This window comes from Oxyura jamaicensis, chromosome 1 (assembly GCF_011077185.1).
Source record: "Oxyura jamaicensis isolate SHBP4307 breed ruddy duck chromosome 1, BPBGC_Ojam_1.0, whole genome shotgun sequence".
NCBI lineage: Eukaryota > Metazoa > Chordata > Aves > Anseriformes > Anatidae > Oxyura > Oxyura jamaicensis.
In genome coordinates, this window is record NC_048893.1 from 159,659,566 (window position 1) to 159,685,814 (window position 26,249).

The window sequence follows — 26,249 nt, forward strand, 5'->3', positions numbered from 1 at the left end:
GTTACCCCTCCAGCTCCCTTCTTCTCACTCTTTGTGTTCTCTGTCTCTCCCAGCACTACGGAATTAAATATTTTCCATGCCCCCGAAGAGTCAGTAACATCATCCCATAAATTTCAACTAAACCTCAGGCACTACTAGATCACAAATAATTTCTGAAATATTTGTTCACTGACTAGGCATCCAACTTCAGCAGAAATCTGCTAAACAAATAAGTTTAACCTCCTTACACAGAAAATATATTCCTTTTAGCAGCTTATTCAGAGAAATGAGCTCCTTTATGAGCTATTTTGTTTAAGAGAAAATATATACATCTCAACACATTTTGTCCTCTGACAGGTCACTTTCCGGTTACGTACAATTTTTTTTTGAAGTGGTGGAAGTTATGCTGTTGAAAGGGTTCCTGCTTCATCCCAGATTCATTTTAAAGGGTTTCACGTGTCAATTGTAAGATGTATTTCTTTGTTTTTGATGTCTCTTTCATGTATTTACCCTTTCTGCTCTTTTTATAGTCAATTTCAATAAAAATCAATATACAAAAGCAGCTAAGAAAGACAAATAACAGGGGTTTGTTGCATTCCTGCATGTTTTGCTTGCTGCACAATAAATTCACTTAACTCACACCATGTTCCTGTGGTTCCCTTTAAAGTTCAAAACCCAATAATTTTACACTTTCGAAAATCCTCCAGGCACCCTCCTACCTAATCAACAGGTTGATCATGCTAGGTCTAAAACTGTCTCCTCACAGTAGATGTCCCCTCAGACTATAACAAATAATGGTACACATATTACATAGCTAATTTATTCCTTTTTTTTTTTTTAATTGATATTAAACCCTAATTTTAATTGATACCAGGAAACCCTTTTTAATTTTAATTGATACCAGGAAACCCTTTTTAATTGATATTAGACCCTGGAGGTCTTTAAAAGACGTTTAGATGTAGAGCTTAGGGATATGGTTTAGTGGAGGACTTGTTAGTGTTAGGTCAGAGGTTGGACTTGGTGATCTTGGAGGTCTCTTCCAACCTAGACTATTCTGTGATTCTGTGATTCTGTAAATCAGATTTTCTGACATTTACTAAAAAGTGATGTATTTTAGCAAGTGAATATTCAAATTCTGTCAAGTGCACCTTACTCAAAACTGTCCTTTCCCACCTAGGAATACATTACCACGAAAGCTGCCAGGCACTGTTGGCACTGCAATGTCAGTACGGATTAGTTTGCTCACTTCATTTGCAGTAACTCACCTGTATCAAATTGAAATGCACCCGTGCAACTCTGCTGTGTCGGTCTAAGATACTTTCCTTGTTAATCATTGCATCCACAACTTTATGCTTGTTTGAATTAGCTGCTCAGCATTCCCAGCATTTATCATGTGGTGCAGTGTTAATTCACTCAGGTCTGTAATTTTCAGCATGCTGTGGCACGTTTACAAGAAACTACAGGGATCCCGGGACTGAGGTCAAGCTGACAGACTCCTATAAGTCCTGTCCCACAAGCACTGCTTCCCAGCTGCTGTCAAGCAGCCTGGAAAGCACAAATCCTGGATTTGGAGGGGCATCGGTGGAAGCAGGGCAGCACACAAGTTTTCATTCATGGGTTTACTTCTATGAATTCTCCACTGGTCATCGTTAGTCAAGCATTGCTGCTCTTGCAGGGCTTTCAGAGTCACAGTTTCCTCTTTGCCCTCACAGCCACTGCTGCATGGGCCATGAAAATCCCACCAACTAGCAACCCCTTGAGCAAGGGGTGAAAGGTTTTGGCTGACTGGGCTGTGTGGGAGCTGGTGGCTGACACTGGGCATGAAGCTGTAGAGGCACAGGGCTGATCCTGTAGCACTGGGGAAAATGGCCAGCGCCAGCCAGTGCTCTGAGTAGTGGGGAAAGGGGGGTTGTGCCCTGGGTAATTTAAATCATAGAACCATCTCGGTTGGAAAAGATCTTCCAGATCACCAAGTACAACCATCAACCTGAGCTACTGAGTCCCATCACCAAACCATGTCCCTTAGTGCCACGTCCATTCTCTCAAATACCTCCAGGGATGGGACTTCCACCACTTTCCAGAGCAGACCATTACGGTGTTTTCCATGTTGGTCGACAGCCGGCTGAATGTAAGCCAGCAGGTGGCCAAGAAGGCCAATGGCATCCCGGCCTGCATCAGAGATTTAAATTGGAGTGGAAATCCCATGCCTAGAGGTATGAAACATAAGAGATGCATGGACATGGCACTAAGGGACATGGTTTAGTGATGGGACTTGATAGGTCAGGTTGTTGGTGATCTGAAAGGTCTTTTCCAACCTAGATGATTCTGTGATTCTGAATCTCTCCCAAGGTGCAACTTGAAGCCATGTCCTTGCATCCTATCACTTGTCACCTCAGAAAAGGTACTGATACCCACCTCACTGCAACCTTCTTTCAGGTAGCTGTAGATAGTGATGAGGTCACCCCTCAGCCTCTTTTTCTCCATACTAAACAACTCCCATTCCCTCATTTGCTGCTCATAAGTCTTGTTTTCTGGTTCCTTCACCAGCTTTGCTGCTCTTCTCTGGACACGCTCCAGCACTTCAATGTCCTTGTAGTGAGGGCCTCAAACTGAGCAGGGTATTTGATGTACAGCCTCACCAGAGCAGAGTACAGGGGGACGATCACCTCCCTGGTTATGCTGGCCACACTATTCCTGATGGAGTCCAGGATGTCGTTGGCCTCCTTGGCCACCTGGGCACACTGCGGGCCCAGGTTCAGCCAGCTGTCGACCAGCACGCCCAGTGTGATCCACAACCCAGCCCCATTTGTGCTCTTTCAGGGCAAGAGGGATGTTGGAAGAAAAATGTGGAAGGCTTGGGGGAATTAATGGGATTTAAAAGGCTGGCGTTTAAGTGGCACAATGAAGACCATGGAGGGAATGGTTTACTGAGGCAAGAAGGGTTTACTGAGGAAAGAAGGGTTACTGAGGCAGGAGCGTTTTACTGAGGCAAACAAACACTGCTGTAGCCCCACTCCCACGAGGCACTTTTACCAAACTCTCCCCACCATCCCCGCTCTCCCCTCACGGGGCCAAGCCGCGGGGCACGGCGGCGGAGTGTGGGTGTGGGGGCGGGGGGGGTGCCGCCATGAAGGCGCTGCCCCGCTCTCCTTTCCCGGGGGGGGGGCGCTTCAAAAGCCTGCGCGCTGCGCTCCGCTCCCCCTCCATTTCCCCCCCATTCCCCTCCCCAGCGCCGGGCGGCGGCGGCGGCGGCGGCTTGGCCTCGCCGGCTTGCCGTAGCGGGGCCGCCTTAGCGCAGCCTGCCCGCCCGCCTGCCTGCCTGCCCGCGGTGACTTCCGTGCGGGCGGCGCCGCCATGTCGCAGCACGGCCCGAGCGTCACGCTGTCCCTCACGTTGCCCATCACCTGCCACATCTGCCTGGGGAAGGTAACGGCCCCGGGGGCGGCCGCTGCCCTCCCTCGCCGCCCTCCCTCCTTAGCTCCCACCCTGCGAGGGGCCCGGTGGTGGGTGCGGGGCGGGAGGGGCTCGGTGACACCGACCGGGGGGAACGGGGGGGAGGCAGGGCTGAGCCCCGCTGCGGGAGGCGACGGCGCCGCTTGGGGGGGAACCGGGAGAGACCCCGGCGGGAGCCTGCTGGGTGCAGGCATCGGTGGGGTTGCACCACCCCCCACCACCCAAAAAAAAAAAAAAAAAAAAAACCGAAAATCGGACGTCGTGCTTTTGGGGTGAAGCTTTTCGGTTTTTGGGGCGCGGGGGGTATTCATCCCGTTGGGAGCTGGGGTGCCTCGAGGTTTGTGTCTGAGCCCGGTGCTGTGTCGTGAAGGCCAAGCGAAACAAAGAAGAGGTGTAGGACCGAGTGGGTTTTGAAAGTGATGAGCAAAATTTGAGCTGGTTGGAGAAAAATGAGAAGTTTTTATTTCCTTTCTCTGACCCGAGAGGGTCACAGGCGCATTTCTCATCTCTGGTATCCGCTGCCGGCATCCGCTGGGCGCTGGAAGCCCCCGAGCCGCCTGTGGGGCTGTCACCGGTTGCTTCTCAAATCCTCCCCTCATGGCTCTTCCTTCGTGCTTCCTTCCTTTCCAAAGCACACCTCATAAAACAAATCATCAACTACAAGGGCGAAAACAACCTTTGTGTTTGTGTGTTATTTACCATCCGTTCTCTTTCTGCCCCACGTGGGCTTGACTCCGAGGCCTTTTCTGCTTGCATGGTCACAAAGGAAGAGGAGCGACTGATGTGTCAAGTAGGCGTAGCACCCGCAGTGCAAGTGGTTGCACACCTCCATTTCGCCAGCGTCTTACCTGTGGCAGAGAGCAATGCTTTTAGCAGCCACATGTACTCATTTCTTGGCTTTCCAATGGGACACAAGCATGCAGTGCTGTTACTCCTTGTTTTCAATTTACATAATACAAATAGAGGAGAGCATAAGTTTAGCGTGTCTAATGCAGAGTGGATACTCCTCAACAAGGAGGAGAGCCAAATCAAGTTGATATGATATTCAGTGTTAAATATTACCTTGGTGGTTTTCAAAATAATGTCAGCGCTTCATAGCTTTGCTGTGTAGTCGTTCGTGTTTTGCTATAAAGCCACTGGCTCTTTTCAAGCCACTGCCTCCTTCTTCCACTTCTCTTCTGGAATTGACCAGGGACTGATGTAACTGAGTTTGTACTGGAAGAGATTTCCACACTCTTCTTTCATGGTATCTTGCACTGAGGTAATTTATTAACGTTATGTAAGTGAATCTAGTGGTGACATCTGTAATGAAGGTCTTTTGAATGCTTCCTTTTTCAGTTACATTGTTTCCATTTTGCCGAAGTTGGCTGCTCTGACTGTCCTTTTAACACACATCTTTGCGCATCATTGAAAAGCATCAGAAAAAGCCCTTCTCTTCTTGGGGGGGGGGGGGGGGGGAGGGGGCAAAAATAAGGAAAAAAATATTGCAGTTTTTACCAACTTGCTGGGTTGGGCAGAAAGAAGAACAGAGGGATGACATATTTTAGTACTTCAGTGTTTTGTAGCATAGGCTTCAAATTGAATATAAAGGCCGCACTCTTGCTATCTGCAAAACTTGCAGAGGATTGGTTGCAAACCAGAAACTATTCGCTATGCTTAGTGGTAAGGGAATAAAAAGAGGTAGTGAATAGAAACTCATTCAGTAATGCTATCTGCTTGTGTTTAATGAAGCAGAGATCTCTGGGGGGTGAGGGGGAGGGGATAGAAGATGTTAGTCCATTTTGTTAGTGTGAACAGTTTTATAAGCTATGTTTGCAAGATGGGCAAATAACCATTTATCACAAGTGTTAATTGCTTGGGTGGATTTCATCTTTGTAACCTGAATGTTCAATTATCATAGTCTGGGCTAATGTCTAACATAGTTGTGTTTGTAATTAGTGAGTAGGTCAGAAGCTGGCTGCATCAGGCCTCCAGGTTGTTTGCTGCACAGTGACTGAAGGTCTCCTGTTGATTTCAGTGGTGATGGTTTGCTTCGGCTTGGGCTTGCAGTTCGGTGTGTGGTGAAAGCCCGTGGATATGTCCAGGGATTTGTTCACTGGTATCAGTGTGCCTGCTTTTTCCACTGCCTGCGCCTCACTTAATGCTGCTTAAAGGCCCAGAAGAGTCATAGATGTCTGCAGGATCTGATTTTAATCCATGGAGGAACCATGCTGGGGGGGGTTGGGTGTTAGGAAATTACTCAAATTCACCTAGCTAATCAAGCCTTCCTAAATAAGCTGTAGCCTTTTCAGTTATTATGGTCAATTGAGGAACTGAAAGGGTGCTGTAATTCAAGTAAAATACTCTTTAGTAATGAGTGTGTCATGATCCCCGGCCCCCAGGCTTGTCACAGGCAGTGGCTCAGGGTGAGGGGAAGCCCCCCCCCTCTGTATTTCCTGATGACATCTCGGTAGCAGCTCCTGCTGCTGGGGCATGGATTGCTTTGTGTGGATTCTGAGCTAATGCACGTGTAAACCTCAGCCCTGAAGTGAAACGTGTAAATGGGTGTAAATCAGGAGCACTGTCCCCTAGAGAGTAATAAACGTGACTTACTATTTTGCTAGAGATATGGAGTAATCATTCACTTGCAAGAAGTGTATATCCATGTCAGGGCTGGGGTAACTGAGGGTCTCTTGCTCCCCTGGGAGGAGACCTGCACTCTTGAAATGTCTTTCCCTGTTTGGACTATTTTATGTTATTCTGCTCTGTACCCTATAATAGCCATCCATATAACTTTTCTCATATAATGGCTGCTCCTGGGTTAGAAAAAAAAAAAAAAAAAGACCAACTAGAGAAAAAAAGTTTTCTTCTTCTAGCTGCTGATGGGAAAGCTGGAAAAAGCTATCTTTTTCTGGTAAAGAAAAACAGTCAGTAATGAGAATGTGTTTTTAATAAAATTGTAATATTTAAATGTTTACAAAGCCTTGGTGTGCTAATACATTAAACCCCCAAAAAGTCACCTTAATTAGAAGTGAAAATATGCAGGTACCTGGAGAAATCCCTTAGTCCCTCTATGCACACCTTCAGTAACTTGAGTTTCTGTTTGTGTATAGACAGACCTGATATAGACAGACCTGAGGCTCCTGTGCTGTCATACTGGAAGTTTTTAAAATACTGCTAATCCCACACACACAGCAAAATGAAGAAGGAACTGATAGACCTGGGCCGTTATACAGATGTGTGTGTATCTCAGTGGTAAAATACTCGGTTTCTAGGTTGTACAGCACCAACTGTGTAGGCATGATTACTACAGGGTACATCTAATCTGTTTTCCAAGGTGGTTTTTAGCTGTCTTTTCCAGTTCCTTGATTCTCCCTGCCAACGCTTCATTTTTCCTTTTTAATTTGTCTGCTTTGCTGATAAAATGAACAAGGGAAATCTCAAGGCTGGTGAGGGCTTCTTTTTAAGCTGAAAGAATTCGCATGAACGTGGGCTTTAACAGCTTCACAGAGACCATGAAGTAGACTCTGAAGTAGTAGATGCCTCTACCCCCATGAGTCAAAATGTGTTTCTTGGGCAGAGATTGTGGTGGAATAAAGACATAATTACTTCTAAGAACCTTAACAGAAGTACTAACGTTAAGTCTTGTGAGATTTGAGAATGTGTTACCATAAATTGTACCAGAGCACATCAGTAAAGTGAAGGTATAGGGAACAGTCTTCTCTATTATCAGATTTGGTCCCTCTATGTGTACTTACTTTCAAACAGGATTTATTGTTAAATAACATGAAAGAATAATGCAAAGTTTGATTACCCTGCTGTTTTGGAGGGGGCGGGAAGCTTCTTGAGAGGAACTGTCTGATTGAAATATTTAAGCTGCACCGTTCTTGGGTAATGACTTATCAGTAGCAACGCATATGTAGCAGGAGGCTTGAATTAGTGATTGTTGGTTCATATTTCTGCTCTGTGGTTTGGGCCCATATCCTCATTAGTTTATTTCCATGAAGCTGGTTATGTGCAAGCTAGGGTTAATCGGCAATGCCACTGCAGTGGCAGCTTTTTCAAGACAAAGTGTTGGTTGTTGCTTGGAGCAATCTCTCAATCACTCACTGTTGGGAATGAGTGAATGTGCATGTTTTGGTTCCTCTGTGGAGGAACGTGAACTCATTTCAGTGGTTGGCTGCAGTTCATGGAGATCGTGGCATGAGGGAAGGGCTTCTGCCACACTGTGTGTTGATGAGCTCTTGGGATCAAGGATCTTAGTTTTGCAAAGAAAGTTATAGCTGTGGTGTCACTAATAATAGGGAAACTTGGTGCTGTAAGTCAGGAAACCAATTCCAGCCCATAGAAACAGCAGGCTTTTTCCTGCTGGAGACCAGACTTGCTCAGAGAGATTGAGGCAGTATGTTTTCATACTCTTATTACCTGAAAGGGTTTTTAAGTATTCATAGAGTCTTTCTGTTTGTTTGTTTTCCTTCTTTCCTCTCCTCCTTGATGCTGAAAGGTTCGTCACCCAGTAATCTGTGTGAACAACCACGTCTTCTGTTCCATTTGTATTGAAGTCTGGTTGAAGAACAATAATCAGTGTCCAGCTTGCAGGATTCCCATCACGCCTGAAAATCCTTGCAAGGAAATCATAGGTAAGGAACAACTTTAGGCTTTGAAATAACCTTCTGTTATTTACTGAAGGTGGAAGTTCTTTTGGGTCCTAAGATGACTGGATTTATTTATTTTTTTTTATCCAGCCTCTGACTTTAAATCTTTATGGAATTATACATAATAACAATAAGGTAGAAATTCCAAAGAAGTATATAATAATGGCTTGATTATTCAAACGTAGCAAGCACCCCACCACTCTAATAATTATTATTATTTTCAATTTTAGTTGGACAGTGCCTTTTGCTGAAAAAAGGCATCTCTCGTCAAATACTCTACCTATATGTTGCAGTCTGTTGACCTAAGAGGACAGCATTTAGCTGAGAAATAGTGTACTTAAATCCAGAATCTTGAATGAGCGTGTGTTCTTCTTGACTGTTGGTTGTTTTTGTGAGATTGTTCACCATGCCCCTTTTGCTTTATTTTTTTAAGAAAATGTTAAAGCTGCTTAAGAAAGTCAAAGCTACAGAATTTGAATGAGGATATGAACTTCCCCAGGGCTGGAAGATGCTGGGATCTTGATACGACATAAAATGTCAGCATTGCTATTTGGTTCTAATAGGAAAAATATATCTGAATAGTCTTACTTTAGAAACATATGCTGTCATGTGTTAAATGTTTTGTGTTGTATTTTTCCCCCTCCCTTAGATCTGTTTTAATAGTGTGGTCTTAAATAAGGCATGATTCTGTCAAGGATAATACAAAGTTGAAAAAATTCAAATTTTGTGTTCCTGCTGTGAGACAGGATTTTGACTTCTAAACATCACTAATAGATACTCCTGTCTAACCTGTTCTGAAAATGAAAGGTTGTAGTCTCCCATGGTAGTAGATTGGTCCAATATTAGCTGTATTTTTAGCTGATATTATGAAAAGCACCGCAAGCTGGATTGCTAGAATTGAATTGACTGAAAAAGAAAAAATGTTAGTGTTTTCTTTCCTTCTGTGCTGCTTTAGGTGGAACAAGTGAAAGTGATCCTATATTTAGTCCAACAGTCAGAAAACACCTACGTAAAACAAGGCTTGAATTGCTGCACAAAGAGTATGAGGTAAGCACATGGGAACATTGTGACTTCCCAGATGAACTGCAGCTGTGAAATTACTGTATGCGACTTGCTCTTCCTGCTTCGAGTCCTGGTGTCTTTAATTTGAGCAAAGCTTTAAGCTGAATCCACGTGGAGCTGAACTGCATTAATATCCCACCTTCTGGCTGAGGTTGGGGAAAGCATTTGCTGGTGGCTGAAGAGGTCCTGCAGAAGCCATGGTGATGCTCTGTCTAAGCTACAGGTAGCCAAATGCAGCCAGTACCAGAGACTGGAAATTTGACCCTAAGGTACTATGGGAGGGTTTTCTTTATGCGTATTGGGTGTTGGGGTATTTGTTCTGTATTTGGTACAAACGCTTTCTGAAGTATTTCCCTGTTACTTGGGGAGACTAAACATCTTTTTAAAGAATAATGCCCACTGGAATCCTCTGGTGTAGGTTAACTTCTATTAATTGTTGCTTTGTTGAATGAATGAATGGGTAAATGAACGCTTGGAAACTTCTCTGTTCTGCTGGAAAAATATTCTCTTAAGAACAAGGTAAAAAAAGGTATTAATAAGGAATATGCTTAGTTTGTCTTCTCAGTTATTGTTTCCATAGTAGCAAGAGTGTGAGGACACCGCACATTTTTCAAGGAAACCTGTCTCACAGCAAAGAGAATGAGAGAAAAGAAACAGACGCTGTATAAATATCCTTAATGCAAGGGAGGTGAGGGCTGCCTTACAACAAGTTTGCCTAGAGCTCAGTTTCTTTCATAGAGGAGTAATTTCATTAGAGGAGTCAGAGGGAGGTTTCCCATGTTTCTATTGAATCAACTCCAAAATGACACAGATGAGCATAGGATAACATAAATGTCTTTAAAAATAAATCTATTTAAAAATGGTCATTAATTTTTTGAGGGGGGTGGGGAGAGTTTAATTTTTTGTGTGTAAATATGCCTTGAATTGATCTAAATGACATCATATGATCTTGAATAGTCTTACCCTGAGTGGTGTAAGTCTTAAGCTGGAGAACAGTGAAGAAGACATTTTCAGGATAAATTACTTTTTATCTCTTTAGCAACAGGCTTTTGAAGATTTTCACTTGACTGTGGCTCCAGACTGACAGAGCTAGTTGCTTTTTTTTTTTAAAAAAAAAAAAAGTCTTTCCTTAAATGTTTCTACTTTTATGCAGCTGGAGCAGCCTCTTCCAGGCAGTCCTCTGTCCATTCTGAATGTTGAGACTTTCAGCATCAGACCATGTGATGTTTCAGAATGGACCTCTCATATTGTTCTCAAATAACAGCAAATGAGTCAGCAGAGGACAACCTTAAGAATACACTATACAGGAAACCTTCCCACAGAGTGCCCTAATAATAGATTCATGTTGCTGATGCTTTGAAGCTTTTGGTCTGCCCGCCAGTTTGTTCAGGGTCCTTTATGTAGTCAGGGGATTCCCTTCACTAAAACCTTCGCTATGCTTGAGTGTGCAGGTTGATTAAAATCCTGCCTGGAGCACAAAACATAAGCATATTTAGATAGATGCGTAAGTGAAGGCATGCATCTGGGCTTGCCAGAGAACCCATGTTTCTAAAGTGCTGTGGGAACTTGCCAGTATTATTTAATTAATCTCACACATTATTTTAATTCCTGTGAATTTCTGACATCTTTAGGATGAAATAGAATCCCTGCAAAAAGAAGTGGAAGAACTGAGAGGCAGAAATCTCAATTTACAGACACAGCTGAAATCTCTTCTGGATCCTGCAGCAACGGCTTCCTCTTGCCAAAATGAGGAAACTAGCCAGTCAGCAGATGAAGCAAGTACCAGTGGCCCAGAAACCCCAGAGGAATGGAGCAAAAAGCTGAAAGCTGCCAATGATATATGTGAAAAAGTGATAGATAATGTGGAAAAGTTAAAGGAGGTAATAAATACGTTTTTTGAGCTATCTGGCCGTATAATTTTCGTGTTAGTTAAACAGGGGTGAGAGCTGGCATGACCTCTGGGTACTTCATAGATCTAGAAGAAAAGGGGGAAAAAATGAATTTCAGTGATTGCTGGTGTATCATAGTATTTCCATGCAGCTTTTGCACACGTCAGATGTTATTGCTTGTTCTAGTGAGCCTTGTAGATGGCTCTTCCTCAACTCCTGTGTCACTCTATGACTGGGTAATTGGATTATAGTAGTGCTTGTCACCAGTATTGATGACCAGATTTTTCAGGCTTGCAATAATCTATATAATATATCTATTTTACAACATTCAATGGCCAAACCCAGTAAAGTTGTCTGAGGCAGATTTTGCACTATTGCCCTCCTTGCTAACCAATATTTTTGGTGCTATTTGCTGAGACAGAGTAACTTGACCCTTTGACCGAAAATAGACAAGCTTCAGCATTTTATAACCCAAAGATCCTTTACTGAAAACCTGCAGCTTTTTATACATCTTGAATGTAATAGAAAACTGATGTTGCAGAAGGAGGGGTGCGGGAGATAGTTGTGTGAAAGCTATAAAATAAACAAAAAATACTTTGCATAATGTACCTATGGGCACAGGAAAAATCACGTTAAACATTGACTTAGAGTGAAATTTCAAGATGAAATTGAAGGGCAGAGTGGAAAGGACTGGACTTGCATTTACTCAAAATGCACCCTCTGTTTCTTACATTAACAATCCTTTGTCACCTCCTGCAAAACTGAAGCCTTAGGGTTAGTGTTCTTTCCTAAGAATTAGTACTAGTTGTTCCCTCTGCTAGACTCAAAGGTGCACATCATAACATTCTGCCATTTTGTTGTTCTTAATAGGACACTTCTAGATTTGTGTCTGTGCAGCCTAAAGGAAATTCTGGTCCTGATTAGACTAATCTGTGCATGGTAAACACTAAAAATGAGACAAAGAAGTAAACCAAGTTTCCAAAATGAGCTTTTTCAATAGCACAGCTAGATGTGGACTTCAGCTTTACAGGCAGGGACACAGCTGGCCTCCTCAGGGGATCCCAGGAGCATCAGTCTAGTTGGCTAAAGGGGATTCACAGCAAGGAGTTAGTCTTTTTTTTTTTTTTTTTCTTTTTTCCATTGCATTAAACTGTGCTATCTCTTTTATGTGGTGACTGAGGTTTATAACGCTTTTTCCAAGATAGGTAAAAATAAGAATATAGTGAAAATTGGGGCAGGGGTAATGTGTGTGCAGTGTGGTTTTTTTTTGTTTGTTTGTTTTTCCTCTTCAGCAATAAAAAGGTTTTATGTTTATGGAGTCTCTGATTTTGGTTGAGGTTTAGATACAAGTATAAGGTTTAGATGAGTTTTAGGGACTAAGTCAGAAACTGTGATGCTTTCTTCCAGTCTTCAGATACTTTCTTCCAATCTCTTTCCTGTTCAACAGCTGCTCAATTCTGGAAGTACCTGAAGTCACTTGACCCTTCTTCTGCACTTACTTCACTTGTGAAACAAGTGTGCACTAACAAAGCTCAGTCTGAACAGCAGGAGCCCTCTTTTCACCTAGACTCAATCTTGAACCACAAACCTAATTATACCCTAAAATAACTGACATGGGAGCTTCAAACACTCAGCACTTCTCAGTGAAATGGGGTCCCTCAGAAAATGTGGTTCCTGTCACTTTCTAAACCAGACTATGTGAGGAAAGGAGTCACCTTTATCCTTTAGTGTCCTAAGGCAGAGACTTCCAAAGTAGACATTCTGACTTTGAGTGGAGTCAAAGCAAATCTGAAAGTGCTGATACAAACTCAGTGGTTAGGAAAATTAGATAAGTACTCTCATTGATAGTGTGGCTTGACATGAAGTCATTAATCTACACACTGCTGCATGACGGGAATCCCTTGCAGATCACTGGCTTGGAGGTTAGAGCACTCTATGGAAGGAGACCAGAGGAGCTGGGGTCTACCTTTCCATGTGCCAGCTAGGTAACCTGTATACCAGCTCTATACAAGTTGTGCAGTTTTCAGTTTGATTCTGTGGCTGGAGGAACTATGTCTCTGGAAAGAGAGAAAGGTCTTGGCTGTGATGGCAAATGGTTTGATGCTCCTGTATTCTTATTACCTTCAGAATAGCTTTTCATATTCTTATTTTTTAAATACTCAGTAGAGGAGTTGACACTCAAACACCTAAGCCCTGAGCTCACCCTTCCTATTCCTTCTATACCAGAAATCTCTACTTTTGTCTCTAGGAATATTGTAGGGGTTTTGTTTTGTTCATTTATTTCCCCTCCATTTCTCCCCCCACCTCTACTGTCTCAGCCTCACCTGGGAAGGTTGCTGGGAATATTTTGATAAGTATTTAGAGTTTTCTGCCTCTCTTGCACTGTTTGGTGCTTATAACAAAGCACATTGCACTCACGAGGCCAGATAGCTCTGGATCATACTTATATGATGTTTCCGCTGCATACTAGAACTGAGACTGTGACTTACAAGACCTGGATTTGTGGTACAGTTTTCAACATACGGAGACTATGAAATGCAGAGTTCATCCTACTTGTTAGGATGGTGGTGTTCGTTGTTCTGAAACACGGCAGCAGGAAAGCTTCTCTTTATATGAAGTACCTTGTTAACAAGAGCGTCTGCTGAACTGAGAAGAAGGAATTGACCTCAATTCAAGGAACAAGAAGGGTTGTGAATCAAGAGTCTTAATCAGAATGTCCTGCAAGAAAGTGAAGAAAGACTGCAAATAGCTTGTCATAATGGATTTACATCCATAGGATAACTGCTTGAAAACAACAAGCCAAAAAAAAAAAAGGAAAAAACAAACAAAGTAATCTTAATCTAATTTGGGATGGTGGAAGCTGTTCTACATTAGTTTTGCTGATACCTGCATGTTGTAATGTTAATGCACTTAACGTATTTAGTCATGTGGAAAAAAAAAAAAACATGGAATTGCCATTAGTACATCTCCTTAATGACTTTCTGTACTAACTAACATAGCTGTGTTTATTTCCCTAGATAGGACACTTGCAATGTATTTTGGGAATATAAATTAAAAGTGTCTGTTCGCTATTCAGTTTTGCAAGCCATTTCCCATGGTGATTTTTAAGTGGTGTCCCTGTCTGAAGGCTGTTTCCTGCCTTCACATTTCTAGTTCTGTCTCTTTAAAAAAATCAGAAACAGCTTGTCCTATAAATATTGGAAGTCATTTCTATTTTACTGTATACTGACTTTTTTCCTTTCCTTTTCCTTAGGCAAATAAGAAACTGAGCATGGAAAACAATAGCCTTTTAAGAGAGAATTTGCGACTAAAAGCTGAAGTTGATAGTAGATCACCCCAAAAGTATGTGAATATTTTAAAAGCTTCTATATTTTATTTATAGACTATTTAACTGTAAGACTTTAACCTAAAACTATGGTGGTGTACATGGCATTGCATATGTGTCTCGAGGTAGACTTTGGAGTTTTTATCCTCACAGATTTGGGTGACAAATGCAACTTAGAGAATAGCGGCAAGTCTGCAGTGAATGAATATGCACTGGCTACAAATTCCATTGTGTTATCTGGCCAATACTGGAGAACTGGATTTATTGAATTCTACAGCTAACTTATTTTTAGTTACTGATAAATTTCACTTAAATCTGACATCCTTTTGTCAATACAGGTTTGTTACTCTGTAGAGGTTCTCATTGTTTGCATTTGGTTTTGTTTGGTAGTTTGGTTTTCTTCCTTTCGCTGCCTTCAGGGTTTGTTCTGTGAACTTAGACTTCTCATTCAAGGAGTGTCCCTGACAGTCTTGTGTCTGGTCAAGGCATGCAAAATCAGGCTTATGCAGCATGAGGACATCATTCCCAGAAGTGACATCTGTGTTTGATGTTTTCTAAGTAGTGAAAACATCAACAAGAATTACCTCAAAAAGCAGAAACGTTTTCATACTTATTACAGCTGTGTACTAAGGTACCTCTCCTTGGAAGTACTTTGTGAAGCAAAGTGATCACATTTTTAAAGTTCTGTCTTAAAAAGATAAGAGCGACATTGGCCAAAGTTTTATACAGTGCTTTTGGGGAACGGGGGTGGGGGGACATCCTTCATAATGTGAGAGGAGAGCTCTCTGGGTTTTGATCTACTTCACAACTAACTTGCTGAAAGATGAAATTCATCCTTATAGAGAGCTTCCTTGTCAGACTGTTTAAGACCCCAGGAAAGCAAATGTATGATCCTTGTGCTATGATGTTAAATGTATAAAAGTACATTTTGTCCTGGTGTCCCCTAGTAAGGGTGATAAAGTACTGCTAAAGGTCTTGGCAGTGGAAAGGGATTTAATGGTAACAAATATCTTTCTCCCATAAGACTAGAGAGCAAGATGGCAAGGAAGGGAAACTTATAACTAGATGCGACCAAATAAATGCTAGAAAAGAAGAGCCAGAATAGACCAAATCATCTACCTTGATTCTGTTTCAGTAAGGTCAGGTAAATTCCCCAGTGGAAGGAATTTCAATTTTTTTCTACACGTCCCATCCTGTTGATCAAAAAGATTAGATGTGAAGGGCGGGGGAACCAGCCTTTGTGGCAGTCTGGTTATTTTACCATCTTTTGCCCATATCGCATAAAAGAATAGCTAATGCCTTTCCTCTTTAGAAGAACGGATAGAATCAAATGTTATTAGAAACTGGCCATAACTAAGACCTGGTTTTGCAACCCAGATGCCTGGTTGCATCCTTCCTGCATGTTGGGAATGATTTTGCCCAAGCTAACTCTAGAGCTATGCATGGAGATTGGGAGGATGTGAGTTGGATCAGGCTTAAACTGGCTCAGGAATGGTTTCTACACTTAAGAAATTTAGACAGTTGCATGCCTGTACCCGGCTTCTGTTATCTTCAACTTCGGTGTACCACAGGAATTTAAGTATGTGCAAGGAAAAAAATATCTTGGAAGAAATCCTACAGCACGTTAAAGTTAGTAATTTTGATGTTCCCTGTCTATGCCCATTCAGTCCTAGTCTTGTGTTCTAGACTGAATTCATCCAACTCTTCTAGGTGCGTGACTTAGGATGAAAAGTAAGCTTCTGAATTATTTGGTGTTGCTGTATACTCTAAGGTCTCTTCATTGCCTACAGATTTCTGAAGCTGTGGTGCTTAGAGCTGGGTACAGTATTCCAAGTGAAGCTTCGGTAGCACTGACTTAGAGCAGAAAAACTGTCTCATCTTTATATCTTGCAGTACCGTTTTTGTGGTTTCCTTTTATTTGACATTTCTAGCACAAATGGCCAGTACCAGTTCTGCTAAATAGCTACTTTAAGAGTTAAACCAGTACCCCATTTTGCACTTCTGCTGCTAACGTCTGCTTTCAAGTGTGGGGATTGACCTGTTTACTGGCTTTCTTCAGGTTGATCGTCTGATGCTCACGTCAGATTTTAAACAGTTGTTTTGAATTCTAGTCCCATAGTAGGGAGTCTCTACCATGTTAGTTTCCTTACCAGATTTTATGAATTCATTCTTTGATCCTTGTGGTCATTAGTCTAGCCAATATCTAGACCAGACCTAACATTGAGACACTTTTGAAATGTTCTTCCAGTTCTAATGTCAAACTTCGATAACTAATATTTATAAGACTTTTAAACTAAGCTTTACATCCTGAATATTGGTTGCAATAACTTAGCCGTGCCTAAGAAATCAGAATTCAAGGCATTAACATCAGAACCCAACAATGTCAAGGTAGTTAAACTCTTCTGTGCTGGTGTGCTGATCTGCAAATGCAGTTGGTTTTGGTGCACTTCCATCATTGTACAGATGGTAAGTTTGGGGAAGAGATTCTAAATGGGTCTCCAGTACAATTTAAAATAGCTACTGAATTAGATCTTTGTAATTTAATGTCATGAACATTCCTTTGTTTGTCCTATTTCTTAACTTTGAATTGCCAGGTATGGATTCGTGCTTAAACAACTAGCTAGGTAACTGACTAATACTTGAATCAAATGATTCGGGAAAGGATTTGTCAGTGTGCAGTTCCCTTATCCCAGATGTAACACATCTTGTGCATAATAACACTGGAGCTAATTATCACAACTTAAATAATGTCTGTAGGCTTTGCTTTATAGCAAAGGAAACTCTGATAGCAAGTAAAAGATCCTTTTGTAACATGGACTCTACATCTGACATAACAGGTAAAGTATAGTTAGCCTTCTTCTGTGGCTAACTGAAGAAAAACTTTCCTTTTATCATAATCTGGAGTTGTTTTTCCTTTGATCATCCACTGAAATCTACTGAAAAATATCATATGTCGTTGCTGCAGTGTCACTTTTATTGACGGGAGGTTTTACACATTTTTTTTTTTAGTAGATAATGGTCATTGATTAGGGTTTTATTCTTTCTTTTTTTTCTTTTTACTTCCTGAATCATTTTTGAGAATAATTCCTCAGACCCAGAGTTTAATTTTTGAGCAAAACAGATAGAAAGGAAAAGACATTGACCAAACCATCATGAAGTTGGGACATAGGCCTGAAAAGCAAGTAGTGGTAAATTTCATGTTCTGATTCTTACCAGAAACCTGTGTTAGTCTCCCATTTCTGAGGAAAATCAGACTGTTTGGTGATTGTTTGCTTGCTCTTTACTTGTTCTTTCTCCTAAGGAATTCTCTGTGTCTTCTGTTTTTCTGGTACAGAACAGGAAAACTTCTAAAACTTAAGTTTTGCTGGATGATTAAGCCCTTTTGACTTCCAGCTCTACTTAAAATAGAAAACTGTTAGGTCCATTGGCAAAGCACAATGGATCTAAAAGCATTTTTGGCAAAGGAGCGTTTGCTTTTTACCTGAAGGAAAATAACTAGCAAGTCCATCTACTCCAGGGTATAGTGTATTTTATGAATGGTTAGATTCAAATTAGCTTGAATCAGACTCCTAGGCTTCCTAGGAGCCTTTCCCCTAAATATTTAATTTCTTCTGCCAGTTAAAATCCCAGTATGAAAAACAGTCTGTAACATGCTGAAAATTGTTGCATTATGTCTTTTTTTTAAAAAAAAAAAATATTTTTGTTTCCCCCTTCTCCAGTTTTATTATTTATCTTGTCTAAATTTGTGACTTTGGGTACATGCACACCAAAATCTTAGGCTGTTGACTCTGTAGGTTTCCTGTGCAACATCCAGTTTTGATTCAATTCAAATACTTCCACTCATGCCAGGCTACTCAATTCAGTCTGTATTTCATTGAGCCTACCAATAAGCTTCTAGTAACCTGTGTGTTGCATGCAGGTTTCTGTCTTCCTAGGTAGAAAACTGGGCTACTTTCTCAATCTCCCAGCAAGCTGGCTGTCCCAGAGGAGTGGCTGTTTTCAAAGACCAGCTGCAGTATTTCCTTAAAAGTAAATAGGAGAAATTAGCACTAATTAGCACTAAATTAGCACTAGCATAGCACTAAAACATTAGGAAGCACTTACTCTAGTAGATTTAAACCTGGAGTAAATGTGTCGGTAAGGATGTTTAGATGTTACTTGGTTCTGTGGGTTTTCTGGTGTGTTTGTAGAGATTTTTGTTTGGTTGTTTTATAGTAATTCTGAAGTAACCTCTTCTGGCTTATAGCATTCACCACCCTGCTGCTATACAGTTATCCAACAAACAGCGAAGCTTAGTCTGACTCGTGATATGAAGGAAATGGACTTTCCTGGCATCCAGGAGAGAATTTTGTAAGATGTCTCTGGATCAGTTTATACTTTGAACTGTGCTATGAAGAATATTTACTGGCTAGTATCTGCCTATATTGAAAAGAACTTGCTTTCCGATAAGCTTAGGAAATGAGCTCTGGCAAGAGTTTCCCTTGCATCCTTCAAGAAGGAGCTATTGCCTACATTCTTTGTCACCTTTTCTGCAGAACGGAAAGCAGTAGTAGGCTATACCCAGCGCTTTGTATTACGTAGAACCAAATTCCTTTGCTGATCCATTTTTCTAGATTCAGATCTGAAATAGAGCAAGATGCTTGAGGTCTATCTCTTTTCCATTTATTTTCTTGTTAGGATAAAGCTGCCCAAAAAAAGCTGTTTGTTAAACATTCCTGTATTGATATTACATGCTGCTTTAAGGAGATTGCCTATAGCCTGGCATGTTGTCAAGATGTTGCTGCAGATCAATTTTCGTGGCTGCTGTAGAGATTGCAAAACTCATTCTCATCCAGCTCCATCTGGTACATGATGCTCTTCACAGAATGGCTGTAGAACACAGTATTGCTTTTAGATGTTTTGCTGGATTTCCTAGCTTTCTTCCCTTCTTAACAGCAAAATTCAAATGAAATGTGTATCAAAATGATGGGACTGGGTTTGGATGCACACTCTGGCATTGCCCTAATTTCAGTCTGTGACAAGCATTGACTGTACACTGTCACTTCCCAGCCTTGTTTCTTTTGGAGGGGGGATCATGCTCATGTTTCTGAGCCTCAGAGCATTGCACAGTCTGGACCATCAGGTGATTAGAACTGGAGAATCATCTGCTGTGGTATCCTCGAGGTCTCAGTCTTTCATAGATGGTTATATAGGAAAACTGGCTGCAGGTGCTTGCTGTACAAAAAGAGAAATGTTTATCTCAGTCTGTGTGGTTTTAAAGGGGGTTCATGCGGAGTTGAGGTCTAAACTAGACAGAGTCATAGTCAGTGGTCACTGTGTGAATACAAAACTCTAAAGGTGCATTTGTGAAACTGATAGATAAGGAGAGAAGAAACAACTGAAGAAACTTGGTCTCTTGTAAGTGAGAGACTACTAAACTTTCCAAACTGTTTCTAAGTGGACATCTTCAGAAGTATTCAAACATAACCGAGGGAGCAGTTGTGGGATAATAAAAGAAGGTTGCTCGAGCATTGTAACGGTAATGTTAGTTCTTGTGCACTGGTCTGACTGCTAATTTTCTGATTGATGATATCAAGTTAAAATACTGTTGGAGCAAGATGAAGGACTGGCTGAGGAAAGGCCCTGAAATACTGGATTTAGGTTATCGTCTAGACATCCAGCATTACCTCAGGTGCTATAACACATCCAGTACATTCATCCAGGGCTGGCAGGTGTGATACAGGACCTACAGCAGATTGTATCCTCCCAGAGTGATAGCTGAAGGCCAGCAGTCATGTAAAGGACCTTATGTCATGGACTGCCAGTGCTGGAGGATCCAAATCCCAGCTAAAATGTCTTCATTTACTTTGAGTGACCACTAGTTTCTCTGGACTTTCATTTTTTTCTAGGAACAAGGTACTTGAAACAGATGTAGTGAGATACAAACTCACTGTTTAATGGATATGACTGAAGAACAAGTCCCCAACACTGAAAATACGTAGTCTGTGTGTGAGAGTATGAAACATGCTCTTTACCACATGTGCTGAATAGCTGAACTCCTACTGATGGATGTCTGTTCTTGTTCCCAGGTGTGAAATGGTTCAAATACTTTCAAGGAAAACAATTTATCTGGAGTGCCAGGCCAAATTTTCATTCACTTCCATGTAACTGTTTTGTTTGTTTTTTATTTATTTATTATTTATTTTTACCATCAGGCTATAACTCTTTGACTGTGGCACAGCTCAATATACATCCAAAGGAAAAGAAGTGGAAATCACTCAAAGTGATTTTGTTAAGAGGGTGGGGAGGATTCTGGCTTCTTTAACCAAAATGTGCATGTCTTCTAAACTGTCAGCTGACCTGCCAGATCAGTCACTAAAACACCTACGTCATCCTCTGGTCTAGAGTAGTTGGTTTAAATATGTGCACTGTAATACACCTGTCTTAAAAATCAACATCCTTGAAAATTTGGGAGATAAATGCATGTAAGTCTCAAAGTAGGAACAGAAAAGAACTGCTCTGGTGTTTAACTGCAGAGGTAACTGTTTATATTCGGTATGTCAGCTGCTCCATTTCTGAAAACCAAAATTGCCAAGCACATCCCTCTACAACAATTAACATATTAGTGATGCTGTTTGGCTTTGAACAACATGCTGCATTTTTTTTTTAACCTGAGGACACTTGTTATAAAAGTTGCACTTGAGAATACAGTGCTTCCTCCTCATAAGCAAATCTCAGGCTGTCACTAATGCTATTTGCATTAAATAAACATATTACACCATTCTTCCATTAAATAGGAGTTGCCAGGTATGCATATAAATGTAAACATGTTTAATTTGTATGTCAAAATGTGTGTTACAGCAGACCCGATAAAGTCTTGCTTATTCGACATAAGCATGTTTCCCTGTCTCCCACTTGCCTCTTAAGCCAGCTGTATTTTTGCATCATTTTTATATCCTTTATTGAGCGGTACAGGTTTTATTTCTGTAAGGCTGTGTGAACAGGCCTGTTAGAGAAAGGCAAAATAAATACTTCTGGATCTCTAGGAAGCAAGAATAAATAACCTTGCTTAGGCCCTGCCATGCTGTAGTGGTTATCTCAATGTTTTAAACCAAAATCTGAGTTAATTAAAGGGGGAATAAGCCAAAATGTGCTGCATGTGATAATGCTTATTTCTTTGTAAACCCTCTCTTCAACTGAAAATATAAGTGCAGCATTCCTGAACTCCCTATGATTCTGCTTTTATCTGGTTTCACACAGAGAAAGGTGGAAGGCTTGTACAACTTTTCTTCCACTTCCCCTCTTACAAGCAAACAGAAATGGAGAAACCTCTACAATTAGAGGAGAAAGCTTGTTACACATAGAGTGAGCAAATGAGAGAAGGCCTACTTTCATTTTTGCCAAGACAAAAGTAATTGGGTAGAGCTAATTTGTGATTCCTTGCCTTGAGAGTTCCACTCAAGCCAGCTTCTTTTGGGGGAAAAAATCTTAGAACATCAACACTCATAAATATAAAAGTACTCCCTTTCATTTTCACACCTGCACAGCCGTGAGTAGCAGATATTCAAAACTGAGTGGAACTTAGGCTGATCTGATTTTAAAAGTGGTCTGGTAGCAATTCTGTGAAAGAGCTCGCTTGGACTGTGATGTGAATCTTTCCCACCACTAAGCTGGCCACACCAAAATCTTTGGAGTCCTTTAAATATGCAGAAGCAGCTGAACAGTGACATACATTGGTAGGTGTGGTCACTCATGCCCGACTTGTTCAGGGCTTGTGATACTCCTTATTTCTTCCCCTCACTGCTGACCACATTGCAGTTGTCAGCATTGAGCAGTCTCCTGCTACTTGGGGCTTAATTTAGTTCCTTGCTGGAAATGCTTACACAGACTTATGGATATTTCACCAGCGTAGTCATGGGCCACCAATAAACCTCCTTCAGACCTCATTGGTCCAAAGGTTGCAGTGGGCATCTCGTGAAGGGGATAAAATGAGGAAGTTTTTGGGCGAAATGGAGCAGAAATTCCCTGTGAATCTGAGGGATGCTGAAGGAGGAGTAGACAGAGAGAAAAAGGGTGGAAATAACCAGACTGTCTTTGTGTTGGAAGACTGAATATAAAGCTGTGCTGTAACACGGGGCTGCAAAGTGGAAAGTGAATGTTAGTTTAAGCCCAAATATGGAATTGTCATTTCTTTGCGATGTAAAACCATGCATGTCAGAGTAACAGGGTGGCTGCGGGTCTTTCCCTCCTTCCTAATAATACCAGAACTTTAATTGTTTTACCTTTCTGCAAATTGAAAGTCTGGGATGGAGCAGGAAATTCCCTGGTGCCCACCTGTCAGTGACAGGTTAGAATTAGTCAGGGCATATAGCTGAAACCTTCACCTGCCCTCTGGGGAAGGTCAGTCTTGAAAGAGACTGGTGGAGGATGGGGGGAAAGATAAGTCTATATCTTTGCAGCTGAAAATGTGCTCAGGCTGGAAGCCCCACAAACACACAACTTTCACAAACCACAACTGGCAGGTTTAGTGGAGTGGAGGAAGAAATTACATTGTTCCAGTTGTAAAGCTCAAAAAAAAAAAAAAAAAAGCTCTGAAGTAAGTGGGAGTACCCACTTGCGATGGCCAAGGAAAAGCTGTATATCTAATGGGAACACAATTGAAATGGTCTGCATAAGTATTTAAACCACCTCAAAGGACTGTTGCAATTTCTGAATTTCGTATTGGCATTTTGTATTTGACAAGGTGACATTGTGTAGGAAATGTATTGTAAAACACTGCTGTACTGTAGGAAAATGATTGAATGTAAATATTTCAAGATGTGGACCACTGTTCAAATGTTATCATAAATCTTTGCCATTGTTTTAGGGGATAATTCTTCATGCATATTTGAGTTGAATTGATGGAACCAGCCCCTGGAAGGGTAATCTGCTTGTTATTGCCTTACTACCACTAATAGTTTAATTTTGGCTTTTCAGGTATTCACTGCAACCTATACATTATATATGATGATTTATTTATTTATTTTCCTAATTAGCAAAGAAATACAGTTCTCGCTTTTGTTTTCAGAGTTAACCAGTTTAATAGCTTTGTTCTTTCTTTAAATTAACTTGAAAAGCATGAGGATAATGTCTTTTTCCAGCTTAATGTTTTTTGTTTGTTTGTTGTTTTGTTTTTTGTTTTTTCACTACTTGCAGGTTTGGTAGGTTTACAGTAGCTGCACTTCAGTCCAAAGTAGAACAAAGCGAACGTGAAATGAACCGTCTTAAAAAGGCACTGGAAAGAAGTGATAAATACATAGAGGAAATGGAGTGTCAGCTTTTACAGCTGAAAAATGCAGGTGAAGGAACCCAGACCATGAGTGCTGTTAGTGAGAGAGCTCTTTCTGCAGATGCTAAAGGAACTGAGAGCAGCGAAGACGTGACGTGTTTGAAAACGCAGGTTGAGGAGAAGAAAGCTGTGACTACCGGTCAAAGTTCTGACAGCCTCGAACAGCTGTCAGGTGACGGAACATGTTCAAGCTCTTCTAGTCAAGATGGTTCAGCTGGTTCAAACAGCCAGTGCGTCCCAAAGAAGGAACTATTTCCAGGATGTCAGGGAGCTCTCCTGGATGAGAACACTACAAATATGGATACCTCCTTAGAACAGCAGTGGAATAAAATTGAGGAGTGTACCCCATATAAGGATGAAGAACTTTATGATCTTCCAGCGCCATGCACTCCGTTTCTGTCTCTCAGTCGTCTTCAGCTGAACACTCCTGATGGAAAAGAAAACTCAGGGAAACCGTCAACGTTCCTGAGAAAGCTAAAATTTGAAGAATTTTGTGACACTTCAGATGACTGCAGCAAAGATTCTCCAGAGCACAGCACAAGCAGTGAAAAGAAGCTAAACTGTTTTACTATGGGAAAATCAGGTTTTTGGGGGACTTGCCCAACAAACTTTGCCGAGAACTTAGATTTTGATGAATCAGCGCAAAATTCAGTAGCTGGTCAGTCAGCTGAAACATCAGCGAAGTCCAGCGATAAAGCAAGTTCATGCTTACCTAAAAGGTTGCATACTCTCTGCTCTTCTGAAATGAATCGCACAAGAACCTCCAGCGAGACATCTATGGATGCTGCCTACCTTGATAAAATTTCTGAGTTGGACTCAATGATGTCTGAATCAGACAATAGCAAGAGTCCTTGCTATAATTTTAAGTCCTCTGATCTTGATAATTCTTCAAAGTCAACAGAGTGCTCAAAGCTTCTGAATGAAACTGAGAAGAAATTGGAAGGGATGAATGAGGAACAGAGCATGAAGAGTCCAGAGACGAGCGATCTGCAAGTTGACAGAGCTGGATGGAAACCTGCTATGTTTTCCATCCTCTCCCCATCTGGACTAGATATGAATGACCACTTCCCACTTTTTACGGGCCAAAATGTAGCAGCTAGTGAAATTAAGCCTCCGAACTGTTTATTTCAAAGAGAGTTTTCCCAGAGTTTGCTATTCAGTAACTCTCAGAGGCTATTTGAGGAACAAAAGTTTGGTTCGTGCTTTTTAAAGATGTCATCTGACCTGCACACCCAGCTTAATCCTCCTTGGGTGCCTTCCTTTATTGCTGAAAGGAAAAACAAAAATATCAGTCAGTCAACCAAGAGGAAAATTCAGAGCAGCCTTTCCAGCGCTAGTCCATCAAAAACTACCAAGAACTGACTCTGTATGGAAATCAAATGCGACTCAAAGTTGTCAACCTGCAAACGTTTAATATTTACCAAGTGAACTTCATTTTTAATGACTTCCATGCAGTCTGATCCTGCCTTTTTCTGGCTAAGTGTAAACTGAACATTCCCTTGCCAATTGCAAGGTCTTCCCTAGGGAAGAACCATTCCAGATCTGCTTCTTTGGCTGGAAATCATGTTTACTTGGAATTTTTGTGGGCTTTTTTTTTTTTTTTTTAACCTTTTAGGTTTTCAGGTATCATGATCTTCCAGTTGTGAGCACAGTGAATGGCTCCGATGAACAGGACAGTTTTAAGTGGTCTTGTCAAATCCATCACTTATGTAAGAACTTGTTTTAAAGGTTACATTTTCCATTCCTAAAGATTACATTTTGTGTGTGCAAGGCAGCTACTGGCTATATATCCTATGGATTCATGAAATTGCTATAAAACAATGTCAGTTTTGCCATAAAACTTGCCTCCAAGAGGAAATGTTGCTGCTTTGACTGTTTCATAGCACTGTACTGTACTGAAACTATTGTTTTAAGTGGGTATAAGGTAGCAGCCTCTTTCTTTTCAGGGTTACACTACTTCAGTTAGAAAACGTCGCTTCTTTAACACTGCAAACGTGGCTTGTATTTTTTGAAGTTAAGCACAATTTTTAATTTAGTTCCCAAAAAGCGTTGTTATTCTGAATGTGTTCAGTATGCCTATGTAGACCATGAAAATGGGTTTGTATGCTAATGACTTGTTTACCTAATGTGCACTGAACATTTTACATTAATACTGTACCATTTTACATTAATACTGCATGCTTTTCTATGTGAATTGAATAAAACATGTTATAAGCACTGTAATCCTTGATGTTGTCTCTCAAATATTGAATTAGCAAAAAAAAAAAAAAAAAGAAAAGGAATTGTGAAACTTCTTTTTGCAAAATTTGGAAAATATCTAAGTTTTTTATCAAACACAAATATGAGATTATTCATGAAAAATAAAATCTCCCTTTTTCCTCCTTATTAGATGTATTAACAATTCTAGTGTCAGCATCGATACAGTTGATGGAAATGGCTTTTGTCCTCTCTGGAGGTGACTCTTCCATGAAGTATTGCATAGGTCGACATAATGTGAGGGCGTACTACAGGCAAGAGACCTAATTAAGCAGCAGAGCAAAATTGGTTTCTGTGCATTATTGTGTTTCAAGGTTTTTGTTTGTTTGTTTTTCAGGGTGGGT

At 41.1% G+C, this 26,249-nt stretch overlaps 1 protein-coding gene across 1 annotated transcript; it reads left to right on the forward strand.

Annotated features, from left to right (window-relative positions):
• Positions 1-3,191: 3,191 nt before the first annotated feature.
• On the forward strand, positions 3,192-25,872 carry OBI1 (ORC ubiquitin ligase 1). The gene is made up of 6 exons (XM_035319908.1): positions 3,192-3,405; positions 7,916-8,051; positions 9,022-9,113; positions 10,760-11,008; positions 14,271-14,359; positions 23,517-25,872. Exons 1-6 carry the CDS (start codon positions 3,334-3,336, stop codon positions 25,009-25,011), a joined length of 2,133 nt encoding a protein of 710 aa, XP_035175799.1. The 5' UTR covers positions 3,192-3,333; the 3' UTR covers positions 25,012-25,872.
• The last annotated feature ends 377 nt before the right edge of the window (positions 25,873-26,249 follow it).

Coding starts and splice junctions, on each gene's coding strand:
- OBI1 (XM_035319908.1), top strand. CDS start 3,334: ATGTCGCAGCACGGCCCGAGCGTCACGCTGTCCCTCACGTTGCCCATC. Junction 9,114..10,759: donor TGCTGCACAAAGAGTATGAG/GTAAGCACATGG, acceptor TGACATCTTTAG/GATGAAATAGAATCCCTGCA. Junction 11,009..14,270: donor ATGTGGAAAAGTTAAAGGAG/GTAATAAATACG, acceptor CCTTTTCCTTAG/GCAAATAAGAAACTGAGCAT.